The 16,476-nt window shown below is 43.1% G+C and overlaps 1 protein-coding gene across 1 annotated transcript in view; it reads left to right on the forward strand.

Moving 5' to 3' along the window:
* The window catches only part of tmtc2a (transmembrane O-mannosyltransferase targeting cadherins 2a), a 44,882-nt gene that overhangs the window by 25,789 nt on the left and 2,617 nt on the right, over positions 1-16,476 (forward strand). The window contains 9 exon segments of the mRNA XM_068586830.1: positions 4,191-5,031; positions 5,322-5,436; positions 6,195-6,280; positions 6,928-7,112; positions 7,211-7,289; positions 8,550-8,671; positions 11,334-11,415; positions 13,583-13,697; positions 15,409-15,472. Of these exon segments, the coding sequence (XP_068442931.1) occupies positions 4,191-5,031; positions 5,322-5,436; positions 6,195-6,280; positions 6,928-7,112; positions 7,211-7,289; positions 8,550-8,671; positions 11,334-11,415; positions 13,583-13,697; positions 15,409-15,472 (1,689 nt within the window).

The following is a 16,476-nucleotide window of genomic DNA, read 5'->3' on the forward strand; positions in this document are numbered from 1 at the left end:
TTAAATAATGTTTTAGTCCTGATAAGTAGTTGGCAATACAACTTCATGGTTGGCATGATATTTTTTCCTTTAGCATTTTGGAGATACAAGAAATGTAAAATTTTTAAAATAGATTCAGGAGCATAACAAGATTTTGATTAAATGTTGCTAAACAAGTGGTAAAACTCCCATCCCTGATCAGCCCAGTGTTTCTGGAAGGAGTTATGAGCGGTTTGAATTGCACATGACTTTAACAAGAAAAGTCCGGAAGACTGATCCCCTGCTGTCTTGCATCAGTCCACAGCGGCTTTAAACAGTGCGTGTATGAACTCAGCCGTATCCCGCTGTTTCTTCAGGCATGTTTTAAACACTCTGAACGCTGCAGTGTCAACAGGCAGACCACACATTTCTGGGATTAATAAAACGAGTGCTAATAATGAATGGCACCGTTAAAAGATGAAGGCTCGGGAGCTTAATATTGTATGTTTATGTGCGGAAAGAGAGACTGAGAGAACGAGAGAAGGGTTAATTCAGGGAGGAAAAAAAAGTAGATAAAAAACTGAAAGTGGAATAAAAAGTAGTAGAGGAAAAAAAAAAGGAATCGACTCTGAATTTCCAAATGAGGAAGTGTAAGAGATATGTGGAAGGTTCAAAGGCTCGGCGCCAGCGGGAAGTTGCGTTTGACAGTTGGCTGGGGATTATGCCAGCCGTCCTCTATGGATACACACAGATCACATGAAGGCAAATCAATCATAGCTGAAACATGTTCCCATGGATTTAAGTTACAGTAAAGCTGAACAGCAAAATTTAAAAAAAACAACTTGAAAGTAAATACAAAAAGTACCCTCATGGATTAACTATGACGAACTGCGTTTGGATTTCAGTCCAGGACAACTTGCTATATGATACATTTTTTTCTGGACTTTGTGTTTAGCACAAGAAATAAATTCTCCAGATCCTATTTGTTTTAAGTTGCTATCATGATTTTGTTACAAAGGACATTTTCTCTTAAATGTATAGGAAAATACAATGGAATTGTCAGATTTTTATTTTTACTTACGAGGACAAGTGGAAGCAGAATAGCCCTCGCTTGTTGTGAAAGGCTGGCTTGTCAAACACAGGTGTGGCTCGTAAGCTTAATTAGCTCTGAAGGGGTTGAATGTGGCAGGGACATCGTTAATGTGATTAGTTACACCTGTGCTTCTCCTGCTAGGTGTCAGAGTGTGCACCAGGAGAAAGGTCCAAGAAACATCTAGAGTTTAGGTAGTTTTCAAACTGAATTCCCCGAGCAGATTCATAGATACCTCAAGCTGAAGGTGCCCATTTAATGATTCATGGGCATTCATCTTATAGTTTGAAATGGCCACTAAATCAAAAAGCCAGCTCATTTGAAGAGCTGCATTAGTCAGCATAGTGCCCTGCCAACAATCCTCTTGGGTGTAGTTTCGTAGGGAATTATTTAGTTGTTGGGTTATTGAAGCTCTATTTTCTACCGAAAACAGAAGAATACTGAGAGGAAGGAGACTGTCATACCAGACAGGAAAATACAACGGGCAATCCTTTCACTTCAGTCCTGAAGTGTTGCTTTTAAAATCCCACAAGGAATTGGTGTCGAAAAGCTAAAGTTATTTGTTGCTGAGTTTGTGAATTAATTCAGTCATACATCATTCAAAGATCCAGCCTTCTTTCTCGCATGCTTGCAGGTGTGCGTTGTGTGATCGATCGGGAAATCGGTTAAGGAACGATTTGAAATAGGCAAGGCAGTGAGGGGTAAAAGAAAGCTCATTCACCTAAATACCACAAATGACTCTCTTGCTGCAATTGCCTTATCTTCTGATGCCAAGCAGAATTGGATTTCTTAGACAGTTTCCTCCCTTGATCGGCAATGTGGGCTATCCATCAATAAGCACACCCCCTTTTTTGTGTAAAAGGCACTCTCTCTTATCTTTTGTGTGCTGCCTTTTCAGCATGCAAGTCAATATCCGATTTTTTTTTTTCACTCTCACTTCCCCACTGCTCATCCGAAATGTTGAACTCCTTGAACTGGCCCTTTTCCATCCTACTATTGACAAGTGTCTTTCTGTCACTTGCTGTGTCTTCACTTCGTCCCTCAGCTAACCTCATGAGGAAACATGCCTTTTCCTTTCTAGATATGCAGTAATCAACTGGAGCTTGTAGGTCACAGGAGTCAACGCTACACATCTTATACAAATCCTAACCTAGGTTTGTTATGGTTCACTCATGTTTTCAATCAGGGTTCCTGAAAGCGGGCACAACCTGACTAAAGCATGCTCCATTGTAAGAAAGGGAGTATTTCTCTCCAAAGTATATTGAGACAAATGAAAGCGTGTTCTTTGTGCTCTGTGTAGCTATTTTCTCCCTATTGTGCAATTCATGCATTGCGGATTATACAGAGAGTGTGAATTATTACTGTAAAAGAGTAAACTTAATTAGGAGATAAAAAGAAAAGTAGAGCTACACTGGATCAACACTTTGAGTTATAGAAGACATTAGAGGACATCAAAGCCAATACAACTACAGACTACTTAAATGTAAACTATCCTCCTGTCCTGCACTTTCATACCAAACAGAACAGCAATTAAATTATGAAAGTATGCACACATGTACGTGTACACACATCTTATTCCCCCTGGATAGGTTCAAATACAGTTCATATTACTCTGAAAAAATAAGTGGGCTCAGAAACTAGGACGTGAGCAGCATCTCTATAGTCATCACTCATGATGTTATGTCGTTTTTAGTCCATTAGGTAAACTCTGTTAGGAACATGAATAACAAGCACGGTTTTAGTCAGGACTGCAGCAGCCTGTCTCTGTCAATGAGCCTGTGTGACATTTCAGTTTAATCTTAATGAAAGGCATTTCCCTCCCGACCGTCAACAATGAATGTAATTAAACAAGCTACTAATCAAAGGTCAACGATGTGATCGCACAACCTTGTCATGTCGTAGCAACTGTATCTCAAACGGCAGACTTTCAGACATCAATAGTGGCCTCCATTGTGAAGCCCCTGAAATGAATGATCATTTTGGCCCTATTGTGTCACATCACATTGTTCCTGTGTTTGACTTTATATCAAATTAATGCATGCAATGATTTTCCTGAAGTATCACGAACCAAATGTCCTCAGTGTTTCCTTCCAAGTATGTATCAATACAACTGTCAGGAGTTTCACAGCATTCAGATAAGAGGCCAAAGTGACAAACGGTTGCGTGTGCCAGTTTTGTTTGAAGGTGTTGCGTGACAGAGGGCCTAATAGTGATCATGCTGCAGAATTAATGCTCTTATGAGATGTAAACAGCATCTACATACCAACACAATAAGTATTAAGCTGATTACCAGTCACACTCACTGCAGCCCTGACAGGCAACAAGCGAGGACTTAGAGACAAATCCTCTCGTACTTTAAATGAACTTCAAAGTTGACCTCAGCCAGGTCAGAAATGAGGCGAATGTGGTTTACTAATTTGTACAAACTTGTAGTAATAATCTTTACTTCACATCTTTGTGGAAATATGTTGATTTATTTCACTATAGTATGTTGGTCTTCCCTTATCCTCAATAAAATCTTCTTTTGAGTATGACATATTCCATTAAAAAATGATTATCTCATCATGTAAACTGTCACAAAGTTGCTGACCAAAAGAGACACACATTACAGCGCCCAGCTGTCCAAATCCCAATGTGTCTTTCATCAGTGTGAATGTTATATGTCACTATTTTCATGTAAAACATGAACGTGTTGTTTCTGGCTATGATGCATTTTGATTTTAAGAAGTGTGCTGATGTTTCAAAGAACTGCATAATTGTACATGAGTGTGGTTTATGCCCTAGGAAGCTATCAAAAACATTCCAGAGATTGCTTTCCACAGTTTCTCTTTCTATAGGGAATAGTGGGGTAATACTTTTACAAGCTTTTTTCTTTATAAATCATACCCTAACAGCTCATACTGAAAGACAGGAACATCCTTCTTATTAACTTGTTGTCTACAGTCATCCCCGGTACATTTATACAACCATTGTTGTACAAGATTGTGACAGTTATTGAAATAGCCCCTCCAAAATGAAAACAAGTTCAGGTGCTCTGGAATGCAGACAAAACATTGCGGCTTTGACTGAGCTCCTCCGGACTAAAATGTTGATTTAGGTGTTTTCCTTTTGCATGACTTTTTTATTCTCTCCTCTCTTTCAGAAAAAGAACATGAGTGTTTTGCTGAGTCTTGGCGTGCTGGCTTCCTGGGGAGTGATCCTTCTGTCTGCTCGGCTCTACTGGATGGGTAATAAGCCTCCCAACTTCTCCAACTCGGACAACCCCGCGGCTGACTCGCCACATTTTCTCACTCGAACACTAACGTTCCTCCACCTGCCGGTTGCCAACGCATGGCTGCTGCTCTGCCCCGACAAGCTCAGTTTTGATTGGTCCATGGATGCCGTGCCCTTGGTCAGGTCCCTGGCCGACTGGAGGAACCTTCACACTGTTGCCTTTTATGGTGGATTTGTCCTCCTGAGTTTGTTTGGCCTCCGTGGCCCCACCTCCACCTCCACATCCAAGGAGACCAATGGGAAGGCCTATGTCACTAATGGGAAATCAATCACCAATGGAAATGGTTACCATGCGCCTGACACAAACCACAACACAGACCTAGGGCCAGCGAAGACCACCCTAAACGGGTCATCTGGAATCCACCACTGCCCTCCATGGACGTCCCTGCCCCCTACACGAAACCTAGTACTCTTTTCATTAGGGATTGTCTCATTGCCTTTTATCCCAGCCACCAACCTCTTCTTTTACGTAGGTTTTGTTATTGCAGAGAGGGTATTATACATCCCCAGTATAGGCTTTTGTTTACTGGTTGCTGCTGGTGCAAGAAACTTGTACGTTCGACTGAGGACTAGAGGCTGCAAGGCCTTACTGCTGTGTCTCTGTATGAGTCTGGTGCTGCTGAACGGACTCAGAACTGTTCAGAGAAACAGGGACTGGAGCAACGAGGAGAACCTCTACAAGTCTGGGATTAGTGTGAATCCTGCTAAAGGTAAGAGACGACTGGCAGTTATCATTAGAGATGGGTATGAAGAGGACAACCATGGGAGCTTTTAAATGGACAAGCATCATATGTGTAGTTCATAGAACAATTCAAATGTGATCCTCTCTCGGTTTCACGACAGTACATATTTTTTACGACATGCGTTTCCGATGGGCGCAGAGAAAAAAAAACACATTTATTCCGTTTTAATTTGTTTTATTTCAGCAAATTCATGGCAATAACACTTTTAAAAATGAACACCAATATTGTGTAAGTTGTCGCTCATATGTCTCCTGTAGCATGGGGAAACCTGGGGAATGTACTAAAGAACCAGGGCAAGATGGCAGAGGCAGAGAAGGCGTACAGAAACGCTCTGCACCACCGAGGGAACATGGCCGACATGCTGTATAACCTGTGAGTATTAATAAGGACGCCTGGTCCCCCTCCTCCTGTTTGCAAAGTCTTGACACGAACGGGTTCTGATTCCTCCCATCCATCACTTGAGATTGCAGCATGGCAGAACAAGAAAGGCAGAAGGGAGGAAGGGAAATAGAATACTGAAAGAGAGAGCGACAGACAGGAAGATCTTAAAGACAGCCAAAATAGATCTAATACGTGAGAAAAGACGCAAGTGAGACTCAGAGCGACGTGTGATGCAATAGTGCGACGAATAGGAAATCACTTTGTGTGTCTCTGGTTGCTCTTTGTACCGTCGGCTCCTGGTTTTGCGGGGCCTGTGGGAGGACACCAGGCGGCCTCCGATCCTGGAACACAGGGTTTAAAGGTGCCAAAACCTCAGAGCAGACCCCATGTCTCTCATGCCGACACTGTTTTTTTCTTCCCACTTCTCTATTCCCTCTCAAGTTACGGCTGTCAGGAAGCTGGCAATGCAAACTAAGGAAAAGTGCAGACCTATTGATGGTGTTTTGACATTCTTTCAAATTGAGGTGCAATTTCAATGTCATGGATGGTCGGGTATATTGGGGTAAACGATACAGAAGCTGCTATATTTTTTTGTTGTTTTATCCCTCACACCCCCTAAACACTTTGACACGTGCTGTAATTTCGGGTAAACCTTCACAGATTAAAAATACCGAGACTAATCCTCAGTCGCGCGGTTAATGCTGTTTTTTTTAATGTCTCACATTTTTGCATTTTTGTGTGTCTTTTAGTGGTTTGCTGCTGCAGGAGAATGAGCGTTTTTCTGAAGCACTGCATTATTACAAACTGGCCATTGGGAGTCGGCCAACACTGGCATGTAAGTAAACGGGGGAAAAAACAGTATAATTTTGTGGCGGTGGTTTTGATCAGCGGAAGAGTTTTAAGCGATTAGGTTTTGTCACTCATTGATGAATCAGATGTGAGCCAACAGCCATTATTGGATCACCATCATGGGCCAATAAGATGTTCTTTTTCCACATACTCATTTGGAGGGCCATATTCAGGCTATTTCAGCTTGACGGTGAAATGATGAGATTCAATCTCACACTTGAGTGCCTGCATGTGAGATGAGGGACCATTTTATGAGGGAGGACAGGACGGGTTCCAGACTGCTTTTTCAACTCGATAAGTTATCTTCACTTCGTCCTTCACTTCATCTCCTTTTAGCCTCATTTCTTTTCTTATGGTAATTTAATATGCGTTTGACCTCTGCGCTGTCTCCCTTTATTGCTGAATTAGTGCATGTCCATCTTCCCCAAGTGGATATGTGAATGAATCAGGAGTTTTTAGTTGAACAACATCAGCAATGACGTGGGTTTAGTTGTTCGCATTGTCGTGTTGTTCTCTGTATTCAAAGGTCTACCCGGGCGTACGTGAGTGTGAGTGACAGCAGGTTCCAATCCTGTGGTTTGTAATTGCATTGGCATGTTGTGCCGTTTAATTAATTTCCTCTCCTCCTCACAGCGGCCTACTTGAACACAGGAATCATCCTGATGAACCAGGGCAACCTGGAGGAGGCCAAGCGCACCTTTCTGACTTGTGCCGACATTCCCGATGAGAACTTGAAGGACCCCCACGCCCACAAGAGCTCCGTCACCAGCTGCCTGTACAACCTGGGAAAACTGCTCCATGAACAGGGCCAGCAGGAGGTTAGCACTCACAGCTCATCCATGTAGCTCAACAAAGTAAGAGTTCCTCATCTTCATTACGCTGATGTAAAACAAAAAACTCTTTTCCTCTACTTCAGGAGGCGCTGTCTGTTTATAAGGAGGCGGTACGGAAAATGCCCAGACAGTTTGCACCGCACAGCCTTTTCAACATGATGGGTAAGTTACTGTTGGAGCCTGTTTCACCTCTTTGTTTGTAATGGAGGGCTGGAATTGGAGTATGAAAAATCACGACATTGACGATATTTGCTTTGAAATGATATTTCACATTTTTATTTGAATGAGGTAACAGAACCATTGGATACGTGTAATTATGAAGAACAATGTCATGCTTGTTTTATGATGTGAGTAAAACAATGTTGACTTGGGACAAGTTCGGTTTGAGTTTCAATGATTTATTTGACATGTTTGTTTCCATTGTATATTTTGGTCTTTCATTTCATCTGCGCTTTGAATTGAATTCAACAAATTGACATTAACTCGCTGCCAAAAAGAAAAGCCTTCAGAGGCCTGGGATCACCTGTTTGATTCCAACACTGCGCAGCCGTTGTGTCCTCTTGCAGAGGATTGAGGCTAATCCGTGCAATGAATCACATCCCTCTCTTTGTTATTGTAACACTAATTACATTATTGGAAGATCATCCCGACAGCTCGGTTGACATGTCTGCAAATATTTCCCGGACAACTTAAATGAGAATGGGATATGTGTTTTGTCAGGTGGAGGGAGGGGTTGACGGAGGTCAGTGTTTGCATCAGTGTGATGTCTTTGTTTAAACTGATGTCAGAGGCCCACAGCTTGTCTTTAGACCAAACATAATCTTATAGAGATTTACACACAATTTTTCTTCCTCGGCAACATTTATTTATGAGTTGTTATCTGTTAAAAAGAAAAACTCCAAACCTTGGAGGATTATTTTGAGAAGCAGTGTTTAATATTAACTTTTTCTTTTATCTTCCTACATCAATGTACACTGAAAAGCCCATAACGACAGTCAGAATTTCATGCTATTCAGATGTTTTGCTGCGTCACAATTCACTGGACATAGTCAAAGCGCTCACCTGTAAATATTAGGTCCCACAATTCACATTGTATGTCACGACAAAAACCCAAACCCTCAAGAAACATCTTAACTACAAAGGAAAACATTTTGTACAGTTAAAAAAAAAATAGAAATAAAGCAAATTTAGAATTTGAGTCTGTAGACCAGTTCGGAAAAGAAACTTCCATTACAACTTTGTAGTCTTTGATGGATGATGGCTCGGCCTGCAATTGTCATTGACAGACCAGGACACCCCATTGGTTTTGTTGGAGGCCGGGACAATGGTGTGTAATGAATTAGCACAGATGCAAAGAGTAAGTGTAAAAATCCCCCAAACCACAAATTCTGACTTGTGAACTTGCTGTGTGTTCTGTTTCAGGAGAGGCCTACATGAGGCTGAACAAGCTGGACGAAGCAGGTCACTGGTACAGAGAGTCCCTCAGGGCCAAGCCTGACCATATCCCAGCCCACCTTACGTATGGCAAACTCCTGTCCAGCATTGTAAGTCCCATTACTGACACACACACACACACACAGTAGGAACCACGAGGCAAGCCCAAGCATTCTCTTAGTAACGATTGCAGTGGTTAACTACCTGGCGGAGTGTAATTAAACGTGGGCCTGAAGTGGCAGCAGAGTGGAGTGATAAATAATGCATATTGAGCTATCGATCCCTCTGCAGAGTCTGGAGAGCTGTGATAATTGTTATGAGGCGTGAGCTTCTGACTCTGACATATGCACGCGAGACAAACTCTTCTCTTCCTAATCAGAAGTCAGCCGGAGGAATTGTGGCGCTTTCGTGAATACGTTGTTTGACCCCAAATGCCACTAGTTAGTCTCCCGGAGAAGAAGAAGTGATAGGAACAATAAATACTTTTTTTCGGTGGCTTTGAATTGACCCTGATCCAGGACCAAGGCCAAATAGATTAGAGAACGGCCAACTGGTAGCAGCGTAAAGTCATGTCTGATGTCTGAAGGTCACAGACATGGGGATGAAAGCCATCCGTCTGTGATTGGACGACTTCCACATGATCTGTCCCTCACCGTGTGTGTAAATGTGAGTGAAGACATAGAGGGCACACACGTTCGCCCAACTTCTATCCAAAGGTTACCTTGCCCTTCCGATGTTTTTTTTTTTTTTTTTCCACAAAAGAACTTCCACTCTCCGTCCTCCCGCCATCGCTCCCATTCCATTGAAAACAAAAACACGTTTGTGTGACAACAGATGTGTTCACAGCTGAGTCAAGTTCACATGTGGGAGTTGAACCGTGTGACCTCTAAAGATGTTTGACCTCCTCCCTTCCACAGCCTTGGGTGCTGAGGAAACCAACCTGCAAGTGCCTTACTTGCAGCTGCAACCCATACTGGCTGCACCTTTTTTAGTTCTGATCATTTCCTCTCCTCGTTGAAAGATTTACAGATATACATAGCGCGCACACACACACACACACACACACACACACACACCACATGTAAAGCACAGGTTCATATCCGAGTCGCCCACCGTGGCTGGACATCTGCTGCGCTCCCTCAGGCTCAGGACTGCAGATCCATGCAGGGCCCTGACTCTCTGAGAGGCCCCCTTCACTGCTACGGGGCTTAAGGAACAGGAGATTGGATGGACCCTGGACAACGGACTAGTGGACAGGCTTATAATGCAATTACTCTCCTTCCTTATTAAATCACTTCCATCAGCTACATTTTTGGCTGTCCTGCCGCAGTCAATCGACAACACAGACACGGGGAGGAAAGGTCAAACTGAAGTCCTGTACTGCGGTTCACCCCGACACGTACTCTCGCGCTGTTTTTCTTGCGCAGTATTACACATCAGCTCTCAAAGTGTCCCTCTCCCACTTCCTAAAGCCACACACTAATAAAGTTGAAACCTGATAGTCTTGTACTCATCCGGATCCCTCAACAAATAACAAGTGCACCTCCTAAAGCCACCACTTTGCCTCATTCTTCCCAAGGTCAAAGTGCTTACGAATGGGACGAGTGTAACATTCGAGTCCCGCTGTCTGTTGGAGATCTCTTGCTGGAGTCAGAAGGGTGTGGTGTGCTTTAGGGAAACTGTGGTCAGTCAACGCTGCGGTGATTCATGAATAGGAACTCGGCTGCGTGTTTAAGCATTCATCACTGATGCTCCATAATCCAAAATAAGATGATTACACATCTTTAAATCCTTTAAAAAAAATAGCATATAACAAAATTGTCTTTCGATACATAATTTACTTTGGCCTGAATGCTTTCATAAATCTTTTAAATGATTAATTGCCCCCCCAACATAACAGGACTGAATCACTCTAATTTCCATTCTAATGGAAGTCTTGGGGAAAGGGTAAATTGAATGTAAAGAGGAAAGTGCCAAAGAAAATGTGAAATAAATAACCCATCGAGGCCCCGTATTCGCACATTCATTTAGAGGGATTGCGGGTATGGGGAAAAGCTAATAAGGAATATGTAATAGGCCCAGTCCTCTCATTTCTTCTTGCATGGCAAGTCCATTGGCAATATGGAAGCAATCAGTGCTGAAGCATGAAACAAAAGAGGTGGAGAAATGGTGCCACATGCGCACAGAAGCTATATGTTTCGCAGTGTGGTTGCAGGTACTCGCACACATCTTGGAGGTTTTTCTGTAAAGGTTAGGCATGGGAGCTGCGGTACTATATTCTTTATGAGCGTAAGTTTCCTGCTGTTACTAAACCTCAACTGATGCATGTCAGTGCATTAAAAGGCCTCAAGCAGATCCGGTGAAATGCAAGAGAGATTTTTGTGTGCGTCTGTGTCCGCATGGGTGACACAACATGTCCACAGTATCCATGTTATATATCTTGTGTATACTGCTGGTATTGAACGACATCTTGCAGTTTGCACAGCAGGAGGGCGTCTTAGCCTGCGTGAGCATATATGCTAACTCAGCTATATAAACCCATTTTTTTTCTGGTTGCTTCAGGTGTTTGGACCCCGGTATACATCCTGCAGGTCTAATATTTTTATATAGGGGTCAACAAAAACCTTTTAGTCGAAGTGTGTTTTGTACTATTGCAAAATAACTAAATATACTAAAAACATACAACAGAATATTCCAGGTTACAAAACGCATTATTGCGTAAAACTATTTTTTTCTTTGTGCCAGGTGTAATATCCTTCCTTTTTCTTTTAGGGGCAGAAGACGGAAGCAGAGAAGTACTACCTGAGAGCGATTCAAATAGACCCGACGAAAGGAAACTGCTACATGCACTACGGTAAGAAGAGACATCAAAGCCTTTTCCTTCTCTGGAAAAGGCAAACATTTTCAGCCGAGCCTGTTTGAAACGTTGGAATCATAAAAAATATGGATGCCTGTGTCCTCTGAAAATTGCTCTTGTGGTGGACAGAGCTATGAGAATTTCATTTAACGTCATTTTCTACCAACTATAACATGCCTGATTGCCTGTAATTCAAACCTCTGCCATGCCGCACTTGTAGGGTTTACTGTAATGACCGGGCTTTGCTCGAGTAAGCTGTACTCAGGATGATTATTAGGCAGGGGCCTTTCGACTCTTTTATCCAAGACCTATACTTTGTAGTGTCACCTTCAGACCCAGAGTCATGAAACACACCAGCTCCCCTTACAACTCGTGCTGTAAACCACCCTGGATCCAAGCTCATAGCTTATGTAACCTGATAGGCGTTTTGGAAAGAACCAAAGCGCCGTGGTAATCATTTGAAAGTGTCAAATACTCAGCTGTTTTGATCATTTTCCCCCCTCCAAATAGCCATGTTTTTTTAATCTCCGCACCACTGTAGCAGATTTGTGGACACGTACCATCATTTCATTTACTTTTGGTATCAGCGCTGGGAGTGTTGGAGCTGTTGGAGGTGTTGCAGATGCTGCAAACACACACCCGCACACACACACACACTGTTTATCTGAGGGGGAGCCGGGATTAGAGTACATTGTTTGCCATTTGTAACAGAGAGGGAAATACCCCGTGCTCTTGATGCAGTGTTGCATATCAGTTAGGAGAAACAGGCTCCTTGCCGCTCCGTGTCGCTATCGTCAGGATATTTATAGGAAATTAAATCTGTCCTGACGGCACCATTGTGCGTTGTCCCTTTCTCCTCTTCCTTATCTCTCTCCGTTCCTCCTGGCGCTTTTCTCTGCGCTGGATATCTCGGGGTTTGAGTTTAGTTTGGTGGGTACGTTGCTGTCTTTGGACCAAGCTGTTTCCCCTTCCACTCTTTTTTTTCTCCCGCGCTCTGCCTTTCTGGCTGTTTTCTTTTTCCTAACGTTATCTTGTAGCTTCTTGCTATAGGTGATGTTTATTTGGACTGGTCCCCTCCTTTATCGCACATCTGGCTGCTTCGGCTAGCCGCTGGATGAGCTCCAGGTGTTGGTGTGTAAGGAGAGATGGTATCAGTCCACATTGTAACACAACGGATACACACAAAGACACACGCGTATGAGAGAGTGAAAGGAAGCGAGGACACAGTGGGTGATAGCTAAGACGAGGCCCGTCCCCCAACCCCCTTTCCTGCCATTGTTCACACTAACTCATTTTAACGCAAACTGTCCCGCGTATGACCCGATTCTAAATAGTCTGCTTTGGTAAATATAGTTTTCAGTACAAGAAAGGCCAACAGATACACACCTCGATGGAGCTTCTCCGCATTCCCCTCTTCAGTCATTCAGCAACATCTGCGGCCGAGCTCAGCTGTTAATTTATAGCCGACGAGGCAGGCACGTGTGGGTGCCTCACCAGGTGGCCAGACTCCCACGGGGGAACGCATGACATACCTCCGTCTCATCTGCGCTCTCGAACGCCGCCAAGCAAAACAACAATCCTCTCACCGTCTCGCGTTTCTCCCGCTGTTCTCGGCCTCCTCGTTGCATTTGCCGTTGGCTCTACTGCTTCATTCGTCTTCCTTTGTCTCCCCGATGATCTCGGTCTTTGTCTGACGGCGCTTTCTCCACACGCTTTCGCCATCCTGCTTTTTCTTTCAATTCAACTTATTTTATTGATTTCTGGCATGTTAACCATCTTAGTTCAGCGTGTTGGTGTGCTGACATTTCTTATATATGTTGACCGTTTTGATAGTGCTAGATGGAAAGAGATATTGCAGCTCATCCCGAGGGGGACATAGATGGATTGCCATGATATTGAATCCACGCTTTCGACAGTTGTCGGCTTTTCAATTAAAACCAACAGGGTCAACCTCATGGTGGCCCTAAAGGAGGCAGCGGGGATCACTAACGTCATTTGGAATCATCATCTGGGGACCATCAATATCTGGGAAATTTCCGTCTCGGAGCGGTGGACAATTTGCGTCACTTTAAGTCATACCGTGCCGAAAAAGAAAAAACACGAAACCAAACGTCTGCTACGCCCAAGAAATAAATGCTCTTCCTCTGTCCTCCCCTCTCTCCAGGCCAGTTCCTGCTGGAACAGTCTCGTCTTGGCGAGGCGGCGGAGATGGCAGAGAGAGCCGCAGAGCTGGACAGCTCCGAGTTCGATGTGGTCTTCAGTGCTGCTCACATGCTCAGGTTGGCTAAACTACTGACGCACAACAACACAGTGGAGTTTCCCTACTTAAAAAAAGCTTAAAGTACAGAAAACTGTATCCTTGTATTAGCTCCTGTATTTACACAATGTGCCACATTGCCGCTTTCACCGTTTAATAACTGTCTTTGAAATATAAATTACATCAATGTTATAGAATAGTAAATGCATACGCTATGGAGATTGCTCCCATAGAAGCTATTATGTATTAGATATATAAACAGCAGCAAAGTTTCAGTCTATCTTAGTGATGTTTCGGTCCAAGGCTTGTAAAGACGCCATTGGAGAATTTTCCCTCAAAGTTTGGCAAGCGCGTGCAGACGTAAGTCTTTAAACGCGTCAAAGGGGTCTGCGAATGTCCTTTATTCCCAGCAACTCTAGGAAATATTGGAGCGATGTGCCACCATTGCTTTTTGCTCTACATATCTGGAGAAGTCATTACCGCTCGCTAGCGTTCATCTAAATGCAACACCACAGAGGATTTGTGAAAAGTTGAAAGTCTCAGGGTTTGGCCGAGGCTTTCTTCTGGAAAGAGCGAATCTAAATGACAGATCATTCTGCAGTGTTCTGGTGGAAATGGTTGTTTCAGCTGAGACTGACTGAGACATTAATCGAAACCGATTAGGATTGGGTTTAAGGAAAGAGACACACCTGTCATTAGCTGGATGAAGGTAAGCTGCTCTGCTGATAATAAAGGTGAGCTTTGCATCTTGACTGACAATATCCAGGATTATAAAAATGACCCGATAAATCAGTTTGATGGAAGCTTTTTAAATGCCTTGCACGTACCGAGCCTGCAATTCATTGCAGCAAACTCTTCTAATTCAAATAATGTGTTGGTATATGATTTTTCCAATAAGGCAGGTTTAAAACATAAACAGCTTTGCGTTCCATAAACCCTGACTCCCTGAATCTGTATTTACTCTGCAGCACAAACCAAAGAACAAACCAAAGACCGAGGAAGCCAGCTATGATGATGACTATGATAGTCAGTCATGAACTCCCTGAAGCCCCGATAAAGTGTTGCATAGGTTCTCAAGGCATATCTTACTCGGTCTTCTAAATATGAATTACCATGTCGGAAAAGAATGATTTCCTTGACTTTATTAACTTTGGCACTGCAAACTCCGGTTCATGTACTCTTTGGATAACATCGTATGCAGCAGATTGACTGTGGCCGTTTTACAAACCGAGCTGGAACATGTGACTGCTTTTGGAGTGTTTCTGGCATAAAAAACAGAAATCGCTCTTCATTATACTAATACATAGTAAGTAGGTCATAATGGAGTTCAAATCAATGCCCCAATACAAAATGTACACTGCATTAATAGGATACATAATCAGTTATTACTCTGCGAAGAAATGTCTCACCTGTCACAGAACGTTGTTTTCTTTGATTAGAAACTAAAGTATTTAACGAGTGCATGCAAAAACAACACATACAGTTTAAGTATAGACAAACAACACACAATTTACATAAAGAAATTCAATATTTCAAGTATTTAAAACCAAAAGCCAGAGATCTGACTATTCCAATTAAAAGATAAAATCACCTCCGAGGCATATGTATTGACTAGCTGCTTAGCTGCACAATAATAAAGGGCTACACATCAGTCATGTGTATTGGTACAATATTATTAACATCAAGTGTCACATTCTTACTCTTCCTTTTCTCTTTTTCTTTCTTTTCTTCAGACAGGCCAGTCTTAATGAGGCAGCAGAGAGGCAGTATGAGCGTGCAGCCAGCCTGAGATCAGATGTAAGTACCTAGGACTAGTCATGCACGCACGCCCACACACACACACACACACACACACACACACACACACACACACACACACACACACACACACACACACACGCCTGCACTGTAAATTACATTTACAGCATAATATGTGTTACCCATCATTCTGACATGCTCTTATAATACTGTTGTTCCTGGCAAACAGAGATATATGAAATGGAAAACTGTGTTCTGTTCATGGCTGTGAGTGAGCTGCTGCCTCACTGCGCTTTATGCAAACACAAAAGATCTCAGAGAGAGCGAGCAGCAGTTACTGTCGCCTGTTATTGAACTCACCCATTCAGCTTCCGGGTAAACACTGGTCCATCGCGGTGTAGTTTACCAGACAAAGCCTTGAGGGATGTCATGTCTCTCGATATCAGCACACGCCGTGGAGGAAGTTGGGGGGCTATTATATCCAGTTTCTGGGCATCAATCAGTTACTTCAAAGAAAAAAAAGGGGTCTGCAAGAGGTAACTTATAGTCATAGGAACCCCTGTGTTCTCAGACAAGACCTGGAAGAGCTTCCTGCAGTCATTTGTCATGTTAGTCTGCTGCGCGAGGGTCTGCTTTGTGACTTGTGTTGCAGTACAAAAAAGTGTCATCCCTGCAGCACTCTGATAACATATTACCTTTTTATTTTCAAATGAGCTATTTTCTATTTTTTTCACGTGCCCCCTGGCAACTGCAGAACCACCGAGGGAGCAAGTAGGTCCACGAGCCGGGAATCAGTGCTTTAAGCGTCTTCCCCTTTCTAGATAAGGTCTGCCTGCCTGCCTGTTTATATCCTGGTTAAGCCTTGAAAGCGGAGTAAATCCACGCAAGATACGATTACTGCTTGTCCATTTTAATTTGAAAAAGCCGTGTGTTCGTATTTTATTATGTAAAAAAGGAAGCCACCTACAAGTCATCATAGTTTCCCAGACCGGAAGCTTTCATGTGCACACTCAGATTGACTCTTCTCTTGTCGATGACGTCTT

This window comes from Clinocottus analis, unplaced genomic scaffold (assembly GCF_023055335.1).
Source record: "Clinocottus analis isolate CAN_PGR_092001 unplaced genomic scaffold, fCliAna1.0.p SCAF_20, whole genome shotgun sequence".
NCBI classification, from domain to species: Eukaryota; Metazoa; Chordata; class Actinopteri; order Perciformes; family Cottidae; genus Clinocottus; species Clinocottus analis.